Source organism: Bombina bombina, chromosome 3 (genome assembly GCF_027579735.1).
Source record: "Bombina bombina isolate aBomBom1 chromosome 3, aBomBom1.pri, whole genome shotgun sequence".
Classification (NCBI taxonomy): domain Eukaryota; kingdom Metazoa; phylum Chordata; class Amphibia; order Anura; family Bombinatoridae; genus Bombina; species Bombina bombina.
The window spans coordinates 1,124,676,733-1,124,700,291 of record NC_069501.1 but is presented as its reverse complement, the minus strand read 5'-3'; the positions used below and the strand labels follow the sequence as shown (position 1 = coordinate 1,124,700,291).

At 42.5% G+C, this 23,559-nt stretch overlaps 1 protein-coding gene across 1 annotated transcript in view; it reads right to left on the bottom strand.

The window, feature by feature from the left end:
• USP12 (ubiquitin specific peptidase 12) overlaps positions 1 to 23,559 on the bottom strand; it is a 353,283-nt gene that overhangs the window by 106,803 nt on the left and 222,921 nt on the right. Inside the window, exon 3 of the mRNA XM_053705571.1 lies at positions 10,020 to 10,201. Coding sequence (XP_053561546.1) covers positions 10,020 to 10,201 — 182 coding nt within the window. The remainder of the gene's footprint in view (positions 1 to 10,019; positions 10,202 to 23,559) is intronic.

The following is a 23,559-nucleotide window of genomic DNA, read 5'->3' as shown; positions in this document are numbered from 1 at the left end:
TGCCGTCCGGCAGTCTCATAAGCCAATCGGATGATGCTTTTAAGCCAAAAGGAAAGAGAGGTAGAAGTCGCTTTTTGACCTCTCCTTTTACCAGAATAAACAACAAACAAGGAAGATGTTTGTCTGAAATCTTTTGTAGCCTCTAAATAGAATTTTAGAGCACGGACTACGTCCAAATTGTGTAACAAACGTTCCTTCTTTGAAACTGGATTCGGACATAAAGAAGGTACAACTATCTCCTGGTTAATATTTTTGTTAGAAACAACCTTAGGAAGAAAACCAGGCTTAGTACGCAAAACCACCTTATCTGCATGGAACACCAGAAAGGGCGGAGAACACTGCAGAGCAGATAACTCTGAAACTCTTCTAGCAGAAGAAATTGCAACCAAAAACAAAACTTTCCAAGATAGTAACTTAATATCTATGGAATGTAAAGGTTCAAACGGAACCCCTTGAAGAACTGAAAGAACTAGATTTAAACTCCAGGGAGGAGTCAAGGGTCTGTAAACAGGCTTGATCCTAACCAGAGCCTGAACAAATGCTTGAACATCTGGCACAGCTGCCAGTCTTTTGTGTAGTAAGACAGATAAAGCAGAGATCTGTCCCTTTAGAGAACTTGCAGATAATCCTTTCTCCAAACCTTCTTGTAGAAAGGAGAGAATCTTAGGAATTTTTATCTTATTCCATGGGAATCCTTTGGATTCACACCAACAGATATATCTTTTCCATAATTTATGGTACATTTTTCTAGTTACCGGTTTTCTGGCCTGAACCAGAGTATCTATCACAGAATCTGAAAACCCACGCTTCGATAGAATCAAGCGTTCAATCTCCAAGCCGTCAGCTGGAGGGAGACCAGATTTGGATGTTCGAATGGACCCTGAACAAGAAGGTCCTGTCTCAAAGGTAGCTTCCATGGTGGAGCCGATGACATATTCACCAGGTCTGCATACCAAGTCCTGCGTGGCCACGCAGGAGCTATCAAGATCACTGAGGCCCTCTCCTGATTGATCCTGGCTACCAGCCTGGGAATGAGAGGAAACGGTGGAAATACATAAGCTAGGTTGAAGGTCCAAGGTGCTACTAGGGCATCTACTAGAGTCGGCTTGGGATCCCTGGATCTGGACCCGTAGCAAGGAACCTTGAAGTTCTGACGAGACGCCATCAGATCCATGTCTGGAATGCCCCATAATTGAGTTATTTGGGCAAAGATCTCCGGATGGAGTTCCCACTCCCCCGGATGGAATGTCTGACGACTCAGAAAATCCGCCTCCCAGTTTTCCACTCCTGGGATGTGGATCGCAGACAGGTGGCAGGAGTGATCCTCCGCCCATTGAATTATTTTGGTCACTTCTTTCATCGCCAGGGAACTCCTTGTTCCCCCCTGATGATTGATATATGCAACGGTCGTCATGTTGTCTGATTGGAACCTTATGAATCTGGCCTTTGCTAGTTGAGGCCAAGCCCTGAGAGCATTGAATATCGCTCTCAGTTCCAGAATGTTTATCGGGAGAAGAGACTCTTCCCGAGACCATAGACCCTGAGCTTTCAGGGATTCCCAGACCGCGCCCCAGCCCACTAGACTGGCGTTGGTCGTGACAATGACCCACTCTAGTCTGCGGAAGCTCATTCCCTGGGACAGATGGTCCAGGGTCAGCCACCAACGGAGTAAATCTCTGGTCTTTTGATCTACTTGAATCATTGGAGACAAGTCTGTATAATCCCCATTCCACTGTTTGAGCATGCACAGTTTTAATGGTCTTAGATGAATTCGTGCAAAAGGAACTATGTCCATTGTTGCAACCATCAACCCTACTACTTCCATGCACTGCGCTATGGAAGGACGAGGAACAGAATGAAGCACTTGACAAGAGCTTAGAAGTTTTGATTTTCTGACCTCTGTCAGAAAAATCCTCATTTCTAAGGAATCTATTATTGTTCCCAAGAAGGGAACTCTTGTCGACGGAGACAGAGAACTTTTTTCTATGTTCACCTTCCATCCGTGTGATCTGAGAAAGGCTAGAACGATGTCCGTATGAGCCTTTGCTTTTGACAGGGACGACGCTTGTATTAGAATGTCGTCCAAGTAAGGTACTACTGCAATGCCCCTCGGTCTTAGAACCGCTAGAAGGGACCCTAGCACGTTTGTGAAAATCCTTGGAGCAGTGGCCAACCCGAATGGGAGGGCCACAAACTGGTAATGCTTGTCCAGAAAAGCGAACCTTAGGAACTGATGATGTTCTTTGTGGATAGGAATATGTAGGTACGCATCCTTTAGATCCACGGTAGTCATAAATTGACTTTCCTGGATAGTGGGTAGAATCGTTCGAATGGTTTCCATCTTGAACGATGGTACCCTGAGAAATTTGTTTAGGATCTTCAAATCCAAAATTGGCCTGAAAGTTCCCTCTTTTTTGGGAACTACGAACAGATTGGAATAAAATCCCATTCCTTGTTCCTTTATTGGAACTGGGTGTATCACTCCCATCTTTTACAGGTCTTCTACACAATGTAAGAATGCCTGTCTCTTTATTTGGTTTGAGGATAAGTGAGACATGTGGAACCTTCCCCTTGGGGGTAGTTCCTTGAATTCCAGGAGATAACCTTGAGAAACTATTTCTAGCGCCCAGGGATCCTGAACATCTCTTGCCCAAGCCTGAGCAAAGAGAGAGAGTCTGCCCCCCACTAGATCCGGTCCCGGATCGGGGGCTACTCCTTCATGCTGTTTTGTTAGCAGTGGCAGGCTTCTTGGCCTGCTTACCCTTGTTCCAGCCTTGCATCGGTTTCCAGGCTGGTTTGGGTTGTGAGGCATTACCCTCTTGCTTAGAGGATGCAGAATTAGAGGCCGGTCCGTTCCTGAAATTGCAAAAGGGACGAAAATTAGACTTATTTTTAGCCTTAAAAGACCTATCTTGTGAAAGGGCGTGGCCCTTTCCCCCAGTGATGTCTGAAATAATCTCTTTCAATTCTGGTCCAAATAGAGTTTTACCTTTGAAAGGGATGTTAAGCAATTTTGTCTTGGATGACACAACCGCTGACCAAGACTTTAGCCAAAGCGCTCTGCGCGCCACGATAGCAAACCCTGAATTTTTCGCCGCTAATCTAGCTAATTGCAAAGCGGCATCTAAAATAAAAGAGTTAGCCAATTTAAGTGCGTGAACTCTGTCCATAACCTCCTCATATGGAGTCTCTCTACTGAGCGACTTTTCTAGTTCCTCGAACCAGAACCACGCTGCTGTAGTGACAGGAACAATGCACGAAATTGGTTGTAGAAGGTAACCTTGCTGTACAAAGATCTTTTTAAGCAAACCTTCCAATTTTTTATCCATAGGATCTTTGAAAGCACAACTATCTTCGATAGGAATAGTAGTGCGTTTGTTTAGAGTAGAAACTGCCCCCTCGACCTTAGGGACTGTCTGCCATAAGTCCTTTCTGGGGTCGACCATAGGAAATAATTTCTTAAATATAGGGGGGGGGGGGGGGAACAAAAAGGTATGCCGGGCTTTTCCCACTCCTTATTTACTATGTCCGCCACCCGCTTGGGTATAGGAAAAGCGTTGGGGTGCACCGGAACCTCTAGGAACTTGTCCATCTTGCATAATTTCTCTGGAATGACCAAGTTGTCACAATCAACCAGAGTAGATAACACCTCCTTAAGCAGTGCGCGGAGATGTTCTAATTTAAATTTAAATGTCACAACATCAGGTTCAGCTTGATGAGAAATTTTTCCTGAATCTGAGATTTCTCCATCTGACAAAACCTCCCTCATGGCCCCTTCAGATTGGTGTGAGGGTATGACAGAACAATTATCATCAGCGCCCTCTTGCTCTTCAGCGTTTAAAACAGAGCAATCGCGCTTTCTCTGATAAGTAGGCATTTTGGTTAAAATATTTGCTATGGAGTTATCCATTACAGCCGTTAATTGTTGCATGGTAATAAGCATTGGCGCACTAGATGTACTAGGGACCTCCTGCGTGGGCAAAACTGGTGTAGACACAGTAGGAGATGATGTAGTATCATGTTTACTCCCCTCATCTGAGGAATCATCTTGGGCAATTTCATTATCTGTGGCAGTACTGTCCTTACTTTGTTTGGACGCTATGGCACAATTATCACATAAATTTAAATGGGGAGACACATTGGCTTTCATACATATAGAACATAGCTTATCCGAAGGCACAGACATGTTAAACAGGCTTAAACTTGTCAACAAAGCACAAAAAACGTTTTAAAACAAAACCGTTACTGTCTCTTTAAATTTTAAACAGAAAACACTTTATTACTGAATATGTGAAAAAGTATGAAGGAATTGTTCAAAAATTACCAAAATTTCACCACAGTGTCTTAAAGCATTAATAGTATTGCACACCAAATTTAGAGCTTTAACCCTTAAAATAACGGAACCGGAGCCGTTTATAAATTTAACCCCTATACAGTCCCAGCTATAGTCTTTGCTGAGACCCAACCAAGCCCAGAGGGGAATACGATACCAATTGACGCCTTCTAGAAGCTTTTCCAGCAATTTTTAGATCCTCACACATGCATCTGCATGCCCTGCTCTCAAAAAACAACTGCGCAGTAATGGCGCGAAAATGAAGCTCAGTCTATAACTAGGAAGGCCCCCTGACTGGAAAAGGTGTCTAACACAGTGCCTGCCGTTTAATAAACATTCCCCAAGTTTATAAATGCAAATTGTCAGCCTAAATCTGAATAAAATGCCCAAATAAAGCAATCGATTTAGCCCATAAAAATGTCTACCAGTTTTTTAGCCCATAATAAGCCCTTTATTCTGTTTGCTTGACTAAGAAAATGGCTTACCGGTCCCCATGAGGGGGAATGACAGCCTTCCAGCATTACATGGTCTTGTTAGAAATATGGCTAGTCATACCTTAAGCAGAAAAGTCTGCTAACTGTTTCCCCCAACTGAAGTTACTTCATCAACAGTCCTATGTGGAAACAGCAATCTATTTTAGTTACTGTCTGCTAAAATCATCTTCCTCTCACAAACAGAAATCTTCATCCTTTTCTGTTTCAGAGTAAATAGTACATACCAGCACTATTTTAAAATAACAAACACTTGATAGAAGAATAAAAACTACATTTAAACACCAAAAAACTCTTAACCATCTCCGTGGAGATGTTGCCTGTGTAACGGCAAAGAGAATGACTGGGGTGGGCGGAGCCTAGGAGGGACTATATGGCCAGCTTTGCTGGGACTCTTTGCCATTTCCTGTTAGGGAAGAGAATATCCCACAAGTAAGGATGACGCCGTGGACCGGACACACCGTTAGAGAAAGTAATTTAATAAAACCTTGTTGAATAAACATTTTCTTAAGGTAACCCTCCAATTTTTTATCCATTGGATCTGAAAAAGCACAACTGTCCTCAACGGGGATAGTGGTACGCTTTGCTAAAGTAGAAACTGCTCCCTCCACCTTAGGGACCGTCTGCCATAAGTCCCGTGTAGTGGCGTCTATTGGAAACATTTTTCTAAATATAGGAGGTGGGGAAAAGGGCACACCGGGTCTATCACACTCCTTGCTAATAATTTCTGTAAGCCTTTTAGGTATAGGAAAAACGTCAGTACACACCGGCACCGCATAGTATCTATTCAGCCTACACAATTTCTCTGGAATTGCAACTGTGTTACAGTCATTCAGAGCAGCTAATGCCTCCCCAAGAAATACACGGAGGTTCTCAAGCTTAAATTTAAAATTAGAAATCTCTGAATCAGGTTTCCCCGAGTCAGAGATGTCACCCACAGACTGAAGCTCTCCGTCCTCATGTTCTGCATACTGTGACGCAGTATCAGACATGGCTCTAACAGCATTTGCGCGCTCTGTATCTCTCCTAACCCCAGAGCTATCGCGCTTGCCTCTTAATTCAGGCAATCTAGATAATACCTCTGACAGGGTATTATTCATGATTGCAGCCATGTCCTGCAAGGTAATCGCTATGGGCGTCCCTGATGTAATTAGCGCCATATTAGCGTGCGTCCCCTGAGCGGGAGGCGAAGGGTCTGACACGTGGGGAGAGTTAGTCGGCATAACTTCCCCCTCGACAGAACCCTCTGGTGATAATTCTTTTATAAAGACTGATCTTTACTGTTTAAGGTGAAATCAATACATTTAGTACACATTCTCCTATGGGGCTCCACCATGGCTTTCAAACATAATGAACAAGTAGGTTCCTCTGTATCAGACATGTTTAAACAGACTAGCAATGAAACTAGCAAGCTTGGAAAACATTTTAAAACAAGTTTACAAGCAATATAAAAAACGTTACTGCGCCTTTAAGAAACACAAATTTTCCCAAATTTTGAAATAACAGTGAAAAAATGCAGTTACACTAACGAAATTTTTACAGTTTATGTAATAAGTTAGCAGAGCATTGCACCCACTTGCAAATGGATGATTAACCCCTTAATACCAAAAACGGAATAACAAATGACAAAAACGTTTTTTAAACAGTCACAACAACTGCCACAGCTCTACTGTGGCTTTTTACCTCCCTCAATACGACTTTTGAAGCCTTTTGAGCCCTTCAGAGAAGTCCTGGATCATGCAGGAAGAAGCTGGATGTCTGTGTCTGTAATTTTTGCTGTGCAAAAAAACACCAAAATAGGCCTCTCCCACTCATATTACAACAGTGGGAAGCCTCAGGGAACTGTTTCTAGGCAAAATTCAAGCCAGCCATGTAGAAAAAACTAGGCCCCAATAAGTTTTATCACCAAACATATGTAAAAAAACGATTAAACATGCCAGCAAACGTTTTAAAACACACTTTTATAAGAGTATGTATCTCTATTAATAAGCCTGATACCAGTCGCTATCACTGCATTTAAGGCTTTACTTACATTACTTCGGTATCAGCAGCATTTTCTAGCAAATTCCATCCCTAGAAAAATATTTTAACTGCACATACCTTATTACAGGAAAACCTGCACGCTATTCCCCCTCTGAAGTTACCTCACTCCTCAGAATATGTGAGAACAGCAAAGGATCTTAGTTACTTCTGCTAAGATCATAGAAAACGCAGGCAGATTCTTCTTCTAAATACTGCCTGAGATAAACAGTACACTCCGGTACCATTTAAAAATAAACTTTTGATTGAAGAAATAAACCAAGTATAAAACACCACAGTCCTCTTACGACCTCCATCTTAGTTGAGAGTTGCAAGAGAATGACTGGATATGGCAGTGAGGGGAGGAGCTATATAGCAGCTCTGCTGTGGGTGATCCTCTTGCAACTTCCTGTTGGGAAGGAGAATATCCCACAAGTAATGGATGATCCGTGGACTGGATACACTTAAGAGAAATAGTACGCACCGGTACCATTTAAAATAAAAAACTTCTTGATTGAAGAAACTAAAACTAACACCTCACTTTACCATGTCTCCCTAGCATAACACAGGCAAAGAGAATGACTGAGGGTGGCGGGGAAGGGGAGGGGCTATATATATATATATATATATATCTGCTGTGGTGCTCTTTGCCACTTCCTGTTAGCAGGAGGTTAATATCCCACAAGGATGAAATCCGTGGACTCGCCATATCTTTGTAAAAGAAAAAAAAACAAGAAAAAAAAAAACATACTGTCTCTTTAAATGAGTTTGTCAAATTGATTACAGCTCAAAAGAAAAATAAAGTACTGATCTTTATTAAATAAGCCAGAACTCTTCCCCCTCTTCTTACATCACAGCAAAAATCGATAGGTAACAAGTGGACTACATAATAGCAGCTGCGACAACTCTAGACAGCGAGCTCCTTGCTGTCCAAGCATACGGAAGCTGCCGGCGCCGTTCAAAGGAAGAGAGGGAGGAGTAAATCCAGCTGAGAGAAGCAGGGCCATTAACTAAAGCGCGCGCTTCCCAGCCTTCAAAAAAATAAATGAATACCGAGTCTAGCTGCCATAAGGGTTCTGTGTAGAGCGCAAATGCGCTAACACCATCAGCATTAATGAACGTATACCGGGCCATAAAATAATCACCTCCTAAAACCTAGGCTATTGCTATAAAACCTAGGTTATGGAGGACTGACACAAAAATGATGACTCCTTTCAGATAACAGAAATGCCCCCCAATGTTCAATATTAACGATGTCTCCTAAAACAGAGATACAGAAAAATAAATAAACCCCTTACATGAAGAGAGAATTCATAGTCACCTGTCACATGCCTAAAAGTGCCTGCATACTGCCTATTCAAATCCTCCTAGCACCAGAAGACAAAAAAGCACTTGCATTCTAGCCGTCCGGCAGTCAGACGACTCACAAAGTATGAGAGGATGCCACTCCACAGAGACCTGTGTAAAAAGAAAGAGAGTAAACCTACTCCAGTTTTCTATACCAGAGCAGCAACATTTTAGTAAAACGCAGCAAAGCACACTTTACAAGTTCCTAACTGCTTAAAAGCTACCACAGCCCAACAGAAGAGACTAACGTGGAGTGCAGCGATGCCCAGCTTGTGATGGAAGGTCAGAGCAAGCCTGCTCTGGCTTAAAAATAGAAAAAAAGATAGAAGAATCTCAGACACCTAATTACTTCACCTCCTCCTTGCACTAGAGGCAAAGAGAATGACTGGGGGTTATGGGAAGGGAAGTGATACTTAACAGCTTTGCTGTGGTGTTCTTTGCCTCCTCCTGCTGGCCAGGAGTGATATTCCCAACAGTAATTGATGATCCGTGGACTCACTGTCATTAGAAAGAAAAATACTGACTCAATGAAAAATTTATCTTATGCTTTCCACATAAAAGGTTTACGTTAAAAACCTTACAATACTTACAGAGTTAATAAATTCAATAGCGGACAATAGCATGATGAGAAAACTAACCACCGCGCTGCCAAATCAAACTATCCGCTCTGCTACAGTATAAAGGTCATAGTGGAACGCAGTAAGCCAAGCTGGGTACACGCCTCAATAGCATGGAAGTAGTGATACAAATACATCAGAGCGGGTGTGAGCTATAGATATGAGAGGAGCGGGCACAATAACACTAGATTAGAAAGGTGTCTTTGCCTCCTCCTGGTGACCAGGTGAAGTATTTCCCATAGGTTATGAATGGATTGCATGGAATCTCAATGCCATTAGAGGGAAAAAAATTTATTAACTGTGCCACACAAACTGTCTTAAGCTTCTATGGCATTTTAGTGCCATGCAGAGTACAAGCATAAAAGAGGTAAAAAGTAGAAATAAAATCACACATATTGTATGACAAAAAAAAGAATGTGCATTTAAAAGATCAAAATACAGTGTGTCTCCAGTAAACTACTAGACTGTATGTCTGAATAAGTCTAGAGTGTAAATGGTAATGTCTGTATTTGACTGTGTTTACTGGCTAGGATGTACTAGCAAATTATACCTACGAATAGCCTGTGCATTATGTGCGTACAAAATGATGTCAGGTCCTTACCTAAACTGCACACACTCTACTATGCTTACCCATAGCTTCACAAATGGCTGGGTCCAGTAAAGAGCCCATCCATTGCCGTGTACTTCACAGCAGAGGATCACTATAAGGAGTACTTCAACGACCCAACAGGAGGAGGCTGTGACACCTGTGGCAGGCTTGTGACTAACTTCTACACTGGGAGTAACTGTGTCACTACCCTATACTCCAACTTCCCTCTATTTTTCTGTAGCAACTCTAAGGGAGAAAAAGAAAAAAAAAAAAAAAAAAAAAAAAAAAAGATCTCCCTCAAATTGGTCTGCAGACCCCTCTCAACAAAGAATCCAGAGCAGCTCAATTCATCACCTTCCTCCTTAAAGACAAATATTTAGACTTGCATAACAGAGAGGTGGAAGGGATTAAGTACTCTTGGAGATTTGGGAATCTTTATCTACTCCTAGTGGCCAGGAGTTGAATTCCAGGTGTCATGGCTTGTTAACTCTCACCACATTATGAAAGAAAGCAATACTGTGAAAAACATTGTGTAAAAAGATATTACCACTGAAACTATGTGTTAAGCACATTTGATAAATCAGCTTCAGCTAATTAGGCTTGATGCAGAGCAATTTTATTACCTTTTATGTGCTTCCTGTTTACTGCGACATTCTTCGCAGTAATATTTGTATTCACTACAAAGTGTTTCTGTGTTGCTAAATCCCCTGGACACAAAAAAAATAAAAAATAAACATATGATATTAGAAAATGTGTGTACAGCACTGGATTCAAATTCCAAACATTTATTTAAGGCAAAATTTAAGAGATTTCACTAACAATGCAAGTCATGTATAATATAAAGGAAGGTTGAACCAAAGGAGGAAAAAAAAAAAAAAAAAAAAATCAATCATGGTGAAACAGAAAAACAAAATAATAAAATTATATGAAAATATTTAACCACATTAGATTAGTAGTGCAAGTGAAATCTATATTTATCAGGTCAAACTTTCTCTTATATCCCATAGTAGCACTTAGCAAGGATAAATAGAATGCTACAACATTTAACAATAAAGAAATTGTGTGTATATATATATAACAGAATTTATGCTTACCTGATAAATTACTTTCTCTAACGGTGTGTCCGGTCCACGGCGTCATCCTTACTTGTGGGAATATCTCTTCCCCAACAGGAAATGGCAAAGAGTCCCAGCAAAGCTGGCCATATAGTCCCTCCTAGGCTCCGCCCACCCCAGTCATTCGACCGACGGACAGGAGGAAATATATAGGAGAAACCATATGGTACCGTGGTGACTGTAGTTAGAGAAAACAATTCATCAGACCTGATTAAAAAACCAGGGCGGGCCGTGGACCGGACACACCGTTGGAGAAAGTAATTTATCAGGTAAGCATAAATTCTGTTTTCTCCAATATTGGTGTGTCCGGTCCACGGCGTCATCCTTACTTGTGGGAACCAATACCAAAGCTTTAGGACACGGATGAAGGGAGGGAGCAAATCAGGTTACCTAAACGGAAGGCACCACGGCTTGCAAAACCTTTCTCCCAAAAATAGCCTCCGAAGAAGCAAAAGTATCAAATTTGTAAAATTTGGCAAAAGTGTGCAGTGAAGACCAAGTCGCTGCCTTATATATCTGGTCAACAGAAGCCTCGTTCTTGAAGGCCCATGTGGAAGCCACAGCCCTAGTGGAGTGAGCTGTGATTCTTTCAGGAGGCTGCCGTCCGGCAGTCTCATAAGCCAATCGGATAATGCTTTTAAGCCAAAAGGAAAGAGAGGTAGAAGTCGCTTTTTGACCTCTCCTTTTACCAGAATAGACAACAAACAAAGAAGATGTTTGTCTGAAATCTTTTGTAGCCTCTAAATAGAATTTTAGAGCACGGACTACGTCCAAATTGTGTAACAGACGTTCCTTCTTTGAAACTGGATTCGGACATAAAGAAGGTACAACTATCTCCTGGTTAATATTCTTGTTAGAAACAACCTTTGGAAGAAAACCAGGCTTAGTACGCAAAACCACCTTATCTGCATGGAACACCAGATAGGGCGGAGAACACTGCAGAGCAGATAACTCTGAAACTCTTCTAGCAGAAGAAATAGCAACCAAAAACAAAACTTTCCAAGATAGTAACTTAATATCTATGGAATGTAAAGGTTCAAACGGAACCCCTTGAAGAACTGAAAGAACTAGATTTAAACTCCAGGGAGGAGTCAAGGGTCTGTAAACAGGCTTGATCCTAACCAGAGCCTGAACAAATGCTTGAACATCTGGCACAGCTGCCAGTCTTTTGTGTAGTAAGACAGATAAAGCAGAGATCTGTCCCTTTAGAGAACTTGCAGATAATCCTTTCTCCAAACCTTCTTGTAGAAAGGAGAGAATCTTAGGAATTTTTATCTTATTCCATGGGAATCCTTTGGATTCACACCAACAGATATATCTTTTCCATATTTATGGTAAATCTTTCTAGTTACCGGTTTTCTGGCCTGAACCAGAGTATCTATCACAGAATCTGAAAACCCACGCTTTGATAGAATCAAGCGTTCAATCTCCAAGCCGTCAGCTGGAGGGAGACCAGATTTGGATGTTCGAATGGACCCTGAACAAGAAGGTCCTGTCTCAAAGGTAGCTTCCATGGTGGAACCGATGACATATTCACCAGGTCTGCATACCAAGTCCTGCGTGGCCACGCAGGAGCTATCAAGATCACCGAGGCCCTCTCCTGTTTGATCCTGGCTACCAGCCTGGGAATGAGAGGAAACGGTGGAAATACATAAGCTAGGTTGAAGGTCCAAGGTGCTACTAGTGCATCTACTAGAGTCGCCTTGGGATCCCTGGATCTGGACCCGTAGCAAGGAACCTTGAAGTTCTGATGAGACGCCATCAGATCCATGTCTGGAATGCCCCATAATTGAGTTAGTTGGGCAAAGATCTCCGGGTGGAGTTCCCACTCCCCCGGATGGAATGTCTGACGACTCAGATAATCTGCTTCCCAGTTTTCCACACCTGGGATGTGGATCGCAGATAGGTGGCAGGAGTGATCCTCCGCCCATTGAATTATTTTGGTCACTTCTTTCATCGCCAGGGAACTCCTTGTTCCCCCCTGATGACTGATATACGCAACAGTCGTCATGTTGTCTGATTGGAATCTTATGAATCTGGCTTTTGCTAGCTGAGGCCAAGCCCTGAGAGCATTGAAGATCGCTCTTAGTTCCAGAATGTTTATCGGGAGAAGAGACTCTTCCTGAAACCATAGTCCCTGAGCTTTCAGGCATTCCCAGACCGCACCCCAGCCCACTAGACTGGCGTCGGTCGTGACAATGACCCACTCTGGTCTGCGGAAGCTCATTCCCTGGGATAGATGGTCCAGGGTCAGCCACCAACGGAGTGAATCTCTGGTCTTCTGATCTACTTGAATCATTGGAGACAAGTCTGTATAGTCCCAATTCCACTGTTTGAGCATGCACAGTTGTAATGGTCTTAGATGAATTCGTGCAAAAGGAACTATGTCCATTGCTGCAACCATCAACCCTACTACTTCCATGCACTGCGCTATGGAAGGACGTGGAACAGAATGAAGAACTTGACAAGTGCTTAGAAGTTTTGACTTTCTGACCTCTGTCAGAAAAATCCTCATTTCTAAGGAATCTATTATTGTTCCCAAGAAGGGAACTCTTGTTGACGGAGACAGAGAACTTTTTTCTATGTTCACCTTCCATCCGTGTGATCTGAGAAAGGCCAGAACGATGTCTGTATGAGCCTTTGCTTTTGACAGGGACGACGATTGTATTAGAATGTCGTCCAAGTAAGGTACTACTGCAATGCCCCTCGGTCTTAGAACCGCTAGAAGGGACCCTAGTACCTTTGTGAAAATCCTTGGAGCAGTGGCTAACCCGAATGGGAGGGCCACAAACTGGTAATGTTTGTCCAGAAAGGCGAACCTTAGGAACTGATGATGTTCTTTGTGGATAGGAATATGTAGGTACGCATCCTTTAGATCCACGGTAGTCATAAATTGACCTTCCTGGATAGTGGGTAGAATCGTTCGAATGGTTTCCATCTTGAACGATGGTACCCTGAGAAATTTGTTTAGGATCTTCAAGTCCAAAATTGGTCTGAAAGTTCCCTCTTTTTTGGGAACTACGAACAGATTTGAATAAAATCCCATTCCTTGTTCCTTTAGTGGAACTGGGTGTATCACTCCCATCTTTAACAGGTCTTCTACACAATGTAAGAACGCCTGTCTCTTTATTTGGTTTAAGGATAAGTGAGACATGTGGAACCTTCCCCTTGGGGGTAAGTTCCCTGAATTCCAGAAGATAACCCTGAGAAACTATTTCTAGTGCCCAGGGATCCTGAACATCTCTTGCCCAAGCCTGAGCAAAGAGAGAGAGTCTGCCCCCTACTAGATCCGGTCCCGGATCGGGGGCTACTCCTTCATGCTGTTTTGTTAGCAGCAGCAGGCTTCTTGGCCTGCTTACCCTTGTTCCAGCCTTGCTTCGGTTTCCAGGCTGGTTTGGGTTGTGAGGTATTACCCTCTTGCTTAGAGGATGCAGAATTAGAGGCCGGTCCGTTCCTGAAATTGCGAAAGGAACGAAAATTAGACTTATTCTTGGCCTTGAAAGGCCTATCTTGTGGAAGGGCGTGGCCCTTTCCCCCAGTGATGTCTGAGATAATCTCTTTCAATTCTGGTCCAAATAGAGTTTTACCTTTGAAAGGGATGTTAAGCAATTTTGTCTTGGATGACACATCCGCTGACCAAGACTTTAGCCAAACCGCTCTGCGCGCCACGATTGCAAACCCTGAATTTTTCGCCGCTAATCTAGCTAATTGCAAAGCGGCATCTAAAATAAAAGAGTTAGCCAACTTAAGTGCGTGAACTCTGTCCATAACCTCCTCATATGGAGTCTCCCTACTGAGCGACTTTTCTAGTTCCTCGAACCAGAACCACGCTGCTGTAGTGACAGGAACAATGCACGAAATGGGTTGTAGAAGGTAACCTTGCTGTACAAAAATCTTTTTAAGCAAACCCTCCAATTTTTTATCCATAGGATCTTTGAAAGCACAACTATCCTCAATAGGAATAGTAGTACGCTTGTTTAGAGTAGAAACTGCCCCCTCGACCTTAGGGACTGTCTGCCATAAGTCCTTTCTGGGGTCGACCATAGGAAATAATTTCTTAAATATAGGGGGGGGGGAACAAAAGGTATGCCGGGCTTTTCCCACTCCTTATTCACTATGTCCGCCACCCGCTTGGGTATAGGAAAAGCGTCGGGGTGCACCGGAACCTCTAGGAACTTGTCCATCTTGCATAATTTCTCTGGAATGATCAAGTTGTCACAATCATCCAGAGTAGATAACACCTCCTTAAGCAGTGCGCGGAGATGTTCTAATTTAAATTTAAATGTCACAACATCAGGTTCAGCTTGTTGAGAAATTTTTCCTGAATCTGAAATTTCCCCATCTGACAAAACCTCCCTCATGGCTACTTCAGATTGGTGTGAGGGTATGACAGAACATTAATCATCAGCGCCCTCCTGCTCTTCAGTGTTTAAAACAGAGCAATCGCGCTTTCTCTGATATGCAGGCATTTTGGATAAAATATTTGCTATGGAGTTATCCATTACAGCCGTCAATTGTTGCATGGTAATAAGCATTGGCGCGCTAGATGTACTAGGGGACTCCTGCGTGGGCAAAACTGGTGTAGACACAGTAGGAGATGATGTAGTATCATGTTTACTCCCCTCATCTGAGGAATCATCTTGGGAAATTTCATTATCTGTGGCAGTACTGTCCTTACTTTGTTTGGACGCTATGGCACAATTATCACACAAATTTAAATGGGGAAACACATTGGCTTTCATACATATAGAACATAGCTTATCCGAAGGCACAGACATGTTAAACAGGCTTAAACTTGTCAATAAAGCACAAAAAACGTTTTAAAACAAAACCGTTACTGTCTCTTTAAATTTTAAACAGAAAACACTTTATTACTGAATATGTGAAAAAGTATGAAGGAATTGTTCAAAAATTACCAAAATTTCACCAGTGTCTTAAAGCATTAAGAGTATTGCACACCAATTTTCAGAGCTTTAACCCTTAAAATAACGGAAACGGAGCCGTTTACAAATTTAACCCCTATATAGTCCCAGCTACAGCCTTTGCTGTGACCTAACCAAGCCCAGAGGGGAATACGATACCAAATGACGCCTTCTAGAAACTTTTCCAGCTACTTTCAGATCCTCACACATGCATCTGCATGTCTTGCTCTCAAAAAACAACTGCGCAGTAATGGCGCGAAAATGAGGCTCAGCCTACAACTGGGAAGGCCCTCCCTGAGTGGAAAAGGTGTCTAACATAGTGCCTGCCGTTAAAAAACGTTCCCCAAGTTTATAAATGAGAATTATCAGCATAAACATGTATAAAATGCCCAAATAAAGCAATCGATTTAGCCCATAAAAGTGTCTGCCAGTTTTATAGCCCATATTAAGCCCTTTATTCTGTTTGCTTGACTAAGAAAATGGCTTACCGGTCCCCATGAGGGGAAATGACAGCCTTCCAGCATTACATGGTCTTGTTAGAAATATGGCTAGTCATACCTTAAGCAGAAAAGTCTGCTAACTGTTTCCCCCAACTGAAGTTACTTCATCTCAACAGTCCTATGTGGAAACAGCAATCGATTTTAGTTACTGTCTGCTAAAATCATCTTCCTCTCACAAACAGAAATCTTCATACTTTTCTGTTTCAGAGTAAATAGTACATACCAGCACTATTTTAAAATAACAAACACTTGATAGAAGAATAAAAAACTACATTTAAACACCAAAAAACTCTTAACCATCTCCGTGGAGATGTTGCCTGTGCAACGGCAAAGAGAATGACTGGGGTGGGCGGAGCCTAGGAGGGACTATATGGCCAGCTTTGCTGGGACTCTCTGCCATTTCCTGTTGGGGAAGAGATATTCCCACAAGTAAGGATGACGCCGTGGACCGGACACACCAATGTTGGAGAAAACATAATTTATGCTTACCTGATAAATTCTTTTCTCCTGTAGTGTAGTCAGTCCACGGGTCATCCATTACTTATGGGATATTAACTCCTCCCTAACAGGAAGTGCAAGAGGATCACCCAAGCAGAGCTGCTATATAGCTCCTCCCCTCTACGTCATACCCAGTCATTCGACCGAAAACCAAACGAGAAAGGAGAAACTATAGGGTGCAGTGGTGACTGGAGTATAATTTAAAATTTAGACCTGCCATAAAAAACAGGGCGGGCCGTAGACTGACTACACTACAGGAGAAAAGAATTTATCAGTTAAGCATAAATTATATTTTCTCCTGTTAAGTGTAGTCAGTCCACGGGTCATCCATTACTTATGGGATACCAATACCAAAGCTAAAAGTACACGGATGACGGGAGGGACAGGCAGGATCTTAACACGGAAGGAACCACTGCCTGAAGAACCTTTCTCCCAAAAACAGCCTCAGAAGAAGCAAAAGTGTCAAATTTGTAAAATTTGGAAAAAGTATGAAGAGAAGACCAAGTTGCAGCCTTGCAAATCTGTTCAACAGAGGCCTCATTCTTAAAGGCCCACGTGGAAGCCACAGCTCTAGTGGAATGAGCTGTAATTCTTTCAGGAGGCTGCTGTCCAGCAGTCTCATAGGCTAAACGTATTATGCTACGAAGCCAGAAAGAGAGGGAGGTAGCAGAAGCTTTCTGACCTCTCCTCTGTCCAGAATAAACGACAAACAGGGAAGAAGTTTGACGAAAATCTTTAGTTGCCTGTAAATAAAATTTTAGGGCACGGACTACGTCCAGATTGTGTAGAAGTCGTTCCTTCTTTGAAGAAGGGTTAGGACACAATGAAGGAACAACAATCTCTTGATTGATATTCCTATTAGTGACTACCTTAGGTAAGAACCCAGGTTTAGTACGCAGAACTACCTTGTCTGAATGAAAAATCAGATAAGGAGAATCACAATGTAAGGCCGATAACTCAGAGACTCTTCGAGCCGAGGAAATAGCCATTAAAAACAGAACTTTCCAAGATAACAGCTTGATATCAATGGAATGAAGGGGTTCAAACGGAACACCCTGTAAAACGTTAAGAACTAAGTTTAAGCTCCACGGTGGAGCAACAGTCTTAAACACAGGCTTAATCCTGGCCAAAGCCTGACAAAAGGCCTGAACGTCTGGAACTTCTGACAGACGTTTGTGCAAAAGGATTGACAGAGCTGAGATCTGTCCCTTTAAAGAACTAGCAGATAAACCCTTTTCTAAACCTTCTTGTAGAAAAGACAATATCCTAGGAATCCTAACCTTACTCCATGAGTAACTCTTGGATTCGCACCAATGTAAGTATTTACGCCATATTTTATGGTAAATTTTCCTGGTAACAGGTTTCCTAGCCTGTATTAAGGTATCAATTACTGACTCCGAAAATCCACGCTTTGATAAAATCAAGCGTTCAATCTCCATGCAGTCAGCTTCAGAGAAATTAGATTTTGATGTTTGAAAGGACCCTGAATTAGAAGGTCCTGTCTCAGAGGCAGCGACCATGGTGGACAGGACGAAATGTCCACTAGATCTGCATACCAGGTCCTGCGTGGCCACGCAGGCGCTATTAGAATCACCGATGCTCTCTCCTGTTTGATCCTGGCAATCAATCGAGGAAGCATCGGGAAGGGTGGAAACACATAAGCCATCTTGAAGTTCCAAGGTGCTGTCAGAGCATCTATCAGAACCGCTCCCGGGTCCCTGGACCTGGACCCGTAACAAGGAAGCTTGGCGTTCTAGCGAGACGCCATGAGATCCATATCTGGTTTGCCCCAATGCCGAAGTATTTGGGCAAAGACCTCCGGATGAAGTTCCCACTCCCCCGGATGAAAAGTCTGGCGACTTAGGAAATCCACCTTCCAGTTCTCCACGCCTGGGATGTGGATCGCTGATAGGTGGCAAGAGTGAGACTCTGCCCAGAGAATTATCTTTGAGACTTCCATCATCGCTAGGGAACTCCTTGTCCCTCCTTGATGATGGTTGATGTAAGCCACAGTCGTGATGTTGTCCGACTGAAATCTGATGAACCTCAGAGATGCTAGCTGAGGCCAAGCTAGAAGGGCATTGAAAACTGCTCTTAATTCCAGAATGTTTATGGGAAGGAGACTCTCCTCCTGAGTCCATGATCCCTGAGACTTCAGGGAATTCCAGACAGCGCACCAACCTAGCAGGCTGGCGTCTGTTGTTACAATCGTCCAATCTGGTCTGCTGAAGGGCATCCCCTTGGACAGGTGTGGCCGAGAGAGCCACCATAGAAGAGAATTTCTGGTCTCCTGATCCAGATTCAGCATAGGGGACAAATCTGAGTAATTCCCATTCCACTGACTTAGCATGCACAACTGCAGTGGTCTGAGATGCAGGCGTGCAAAGGGAACTATGTCCATTGCCGCTACCATTAAACCGATTACCTCCATGCATTGAGCCACTGACGGGTGTGGAATGGAATGAAGGACACGGCAAGCATTTAGGAGTTTTGTTAACCTGTCCTCTGTCAGGTAAATTTTCATTTCTACCGAATCTATAAGAGTCCCTAAGAAGGGAACTCTTGTGAGTGGCAATAGAGAACTCTTTCCTTCGTTCACCTTCCACCCATGTGACCTTAGAAATGCCAGTACTAACTCTGTATGTGTGATATCCCTTTAAATCTGAACCTGCATAAGCACTTCCTTCCTATTTAAGGAAGTGCTTACCCCTCAATCAGGGCCTGAAAATTGAAGCTGTTAACCAGTTCTCCTTGCTCCTCTGTGGAGCTACTACCACTTTTTGTTATTGTTGCTTTAACCTTCAGGTCTTATACTGCGCCTTCGATACCCGCTGGGTATCTACTGTTACCTCTATTCTGACCGGGATCATTTTCTGGATTCATCCGCCAACCGGAACTTCTTTCACCACGCGCTCACACCAAACAGACGCCGAACCTAAGAGCTGCAACTTACCTCTCAACCTATTTTACTAAAAGGCATAACCGCTCTCCACGCTTCATACCACCGCAACTGTTAAGATAAGTACCGCTCTCCACGCTACAATTTATTCTCGCATAAAGGTTAATCCTTAAACATCATTGTTTGTTATAGGACATATCAAATACCTATATTGTGTTTCACATCTGACTCAGTATATTGCGGTTTGGGATTCAAGCTAGTATGTCTGGACTGTGTATATATTTTATTGCGTGAAAGTGTGAGTGCGTGAAGGAACCACCTCTACCTTACAAAGCAGTCTATTCATTTGCTTTGCTTGATCTGCTTTAATCAGCATTAACTGTTGCATTATTCTTAAACACATCTGACTTGCTCTGAACTTTAATCTCAGTTACTTATACTCATTCCTGATTTATATATATATTCCTATCTTAGTGAAGTTTCATATTATTCAATCAATTACAAAATTAATGTCTCACCTTAAATAAGTAAGTTTAATAAATCATTTTCTCTTGCTTATTTTAAGAAAAGAGCAACAAAACCTTTATTTTTCATATTCTAATTTTGGTTATAACAGAATGAGACTTGGCAGCTTGGAAACTTGATGCTTGTATCAGAATGTCGTCTAGGTACGGAGCTACCGATATTCCTCGCGGTCTTAGTACCGCCAGAAGAGAACCCAGAACCTTTGTGAAGATTCTTGGAGCAGTAGCTAACCCGAAGGGAAGAGCTACAAACTGGTAATGCATGTCTAGAAAGGCAAACCTTAGATACCGGTAATGATCCTTGTGAATCGGTATGTGAAGGTACGCATCCTTTAAATCCACTGTGGTCATGTACTGACCCTTTTGGATCATGGGTAAGATTGTCCGAATAGTTTCCATTTTGAACGATGGAACTCTTAGGAATTTGTTTAGGATCTTTAAATCCAAGATTGGTCTGAAGGTTCCTTCTTTCTTGGGAACCACAAACAGATTTGAGTAAAACCCTTGTCCGTGTTCTGACCGCGGAACCGGGTGGATCACTCCCATTAGTAAAAGATCTTGTACACAGCGTAGAAACGCCTCTTTCTTTATCTGGTTTGTTGACAACCTTGAAAGATGAAATCTCCCTTTTGGAGGAGAAGCTTTGAAGTCCAGAAGATATCCCTGAGATATGATCTCTAACGCCCAGGGATCCTGGACATCTCTTGCCCAAGCCTGGGCGAAGAGAGAAAGTCTGCCCCCCACTAGATCCGTTTCCGGATCGGGGGCCCTCACTTCATGCTGTCTTAGGGGCAGCAGCAGGTTTTCTGGCCTGCTTGCCCTTGTTCCAGGTCTGGTTAGGTTTCCAGCCCTGTCTGTAGCGAGCAACAGTTCCTTCCTGTTTTGGAGCGGAGGAAGTTGATGCTGCTCCTGCCTTGAAGTTGCGAAAGGCACGAAAATTAGACTGTCTAGCCCTTGGTTTGGCTCTGTCTTGAGGTAGGGCATGTCCCTTACCTCCAGTAATGTCAGCGATAATTTCTTTCAAACCGGGCCCGAATAAGGTCTGCCCCTTGAAAGGTATGTTAAGCAATTTAGATTTAGAAGTCACATCAGCTGACCAGGATTTAAGCCACAGCGCTCTGCGCGCCTGAATGGCGAATCCGGAGTTCTTAGCCGTAAGTTTAGTTAAATGTACTACGGCATCAGAAATAAATGAATTAGCTAGCTTAAGGACTCTAAGCTTGTCTGTAATCTCATCCAATGTAGCTGAGCTAATGGTCTCTTCCAGAGACTCAAACCAGAATGCCGCCGCAGCCGTGACAGGCGCAATGCATGCAAGGGGTTGCAATATAAAACCTTGTTGAATAAACATTTTCTTAAGGTAACCCTCTAACTTTTTATCCATTGGATCTGAAAAAGCACAGCTATCCTCCACCGGGATAGTGGTACGCTTAGCTAAAGTAGAAACTGCTCCCTCCACCTTAGGGACAGTCTGCCATAAGTCCAGTGTGGTGGCGTCTATTGGAAACATTTTTCTAAATATAGGAGGGGGTGAGAAAGGCACACCGGGTCTATCCCACTCCTTGTTAACAATTTCTGTAAGCCTTTTAGGTATAGGAAAAACGTCAGTACACGTCGGTACCGCAAAATATTTATCCAGCCTACATATTTTCTCTGGGATTGCAACCGTGTTACAATCATTCAAAGCCGCTAATACCTCCCCTAGTAACACACGGAGGTTCTCAAGCTTAAATTTAAAATTTGAAATGTCTGAATCCAGTTTATTTGGATCAGATCCGTCACCCACAGAATGAAGCTCTCCGTCTTCATGTTCTGCAAATTGTGACGCAGTATCAGACATGGCCCTAGTATTTTCAGCGCACTCTGTTCTCACTCCAGAGTGGTCGCGTTTACCCCTAAGTTTTGGCAATTTAGATAAAACTTCAGTCATAACATTAGCCATGTCTTGCAAGGTGATTTGTAATGGCCGCCCTGATGTACTTGGCGTCACAATATCACGCACCTCCTGAGCGGGAGATGCAGGTACTGACACGTGAGGAGAGTTAGTCGGCATAACTTCCCCCTCGTTGTCTGGTGAAATTTTCTTTACATGTACAGATTGGCTTTTACTTAAAGTAGCATCAATGCAATTAGTACACAAATTTCTATTGGGCTCCACATTGGCCTTTGAACATATTGCACAAAGAGATTCCTCTGTGTCAGACATGTTTAAACAAACAAAAGACAGTTTGGAGCACCAAAAAGCGAGTGAAAAACAAAAATTTTTTTTATTTTATTTATAACAATAGGGTTACATAACCCCAGGGTAAGAGTGTAAAAAACAATATGATGAAAAGCAGAGAACAAATAGGCTGACCGGTTTCGGCGTGTGCCTTAATCCTAGCAGGCTAGGATTAAGGCACACGCCGAAACCGGTCAGCCTATTTGTTCTCTGCTTTTCATCATATTGTTTTTTACACTCTTACCCTGGGGTTATGTAACCCTATTGTTATAAATAAAATAAAAAAAATTTTTGTTTTTCACTCGCTTTTTGGTGCTCCAAACTGTCTTTTGTTTGTGAGACTCGAATTGTTTGGCCATTGTGAGCACACACAGCGAGTTCAAACACCATTCAATTCCCTTATTGCGGAGGTTTAACTATTCCCAGCTTGGATACTCACCAGCACCACAAGAATATCAACAACACCACTTGGATACAAGAGAAAGATCAACCTAAACAGGACTGTGGTGAGTTTCTTTGCAATATAATCAAAAGTGATATTACTTGACTGCATTGGAGAGTTTCATATTCATATACACATGACATATTCATTTGAATTTGGCTATAGTCGGGGGAGATTGGGGTGACCCGCTGACATAGCAAGTTTGTGAACTTTGTTTGCTCTATCAAGCTGGCGGTGCAATTGTGATTTATTTTTGCATATGAAATAGCACACTCCGTACACACCCAACCAAGCATTCCCCACTTTTCACTGAATGTTTAAACAAACTAGCAATTAAACCAGCAAGCTTGGAAATACTTTTCAAATAAATTTACAAGCAATATAAAAAACGTTACTGTGCCTTTAAGAAGCACACAAAAAAACTGTCACAGTTGAAATAACATGAACCGGATTAGTTATAGAAACCAAATTTTCACATTAAATTTATTAATTTAGCAAAGGATTGCACCCACTAGCAAATGGATGATTAACCCCTTAATACCAAAAAAACGGATAACAATAAAATATATACGTTTTTATCACAGTCAAAGCACAGTCTCACAGGTCTGCTGTGAGTGATTACCTCCCTCAAAACTAGTTTTGGAGACCCCTGAGCTCTGTAGAGACGTCCTGGATCATGCAGGGAGAACAGGAAGACTTGTGACTGACTTTTTACTGCGCAGTAAAAGCGCCAAAATAGGCCCCTCCCACTCATACTACAACAGTGGGGAAGCTCAGTAAACTGATTTTATTCAAAACAAACGACAGCCATGTGGAAAATAATGCCCAAATAAATTTTCACCAAGTACCTCAGAGAAAAAAACGATTAACATGCCAGTAAACGTTTTAAATATAAATATATGAGATGTTAATAAAAAGCCTGTTGCTAGTCTCTTCACTGCAGAGAGGCTATAAGTTATATATATATACAGTATTTTCTTAGTGAAGTGCCATTCCCCAGAAATACTTCAGTGCAAGAATACACACATATCAGCCTGATACC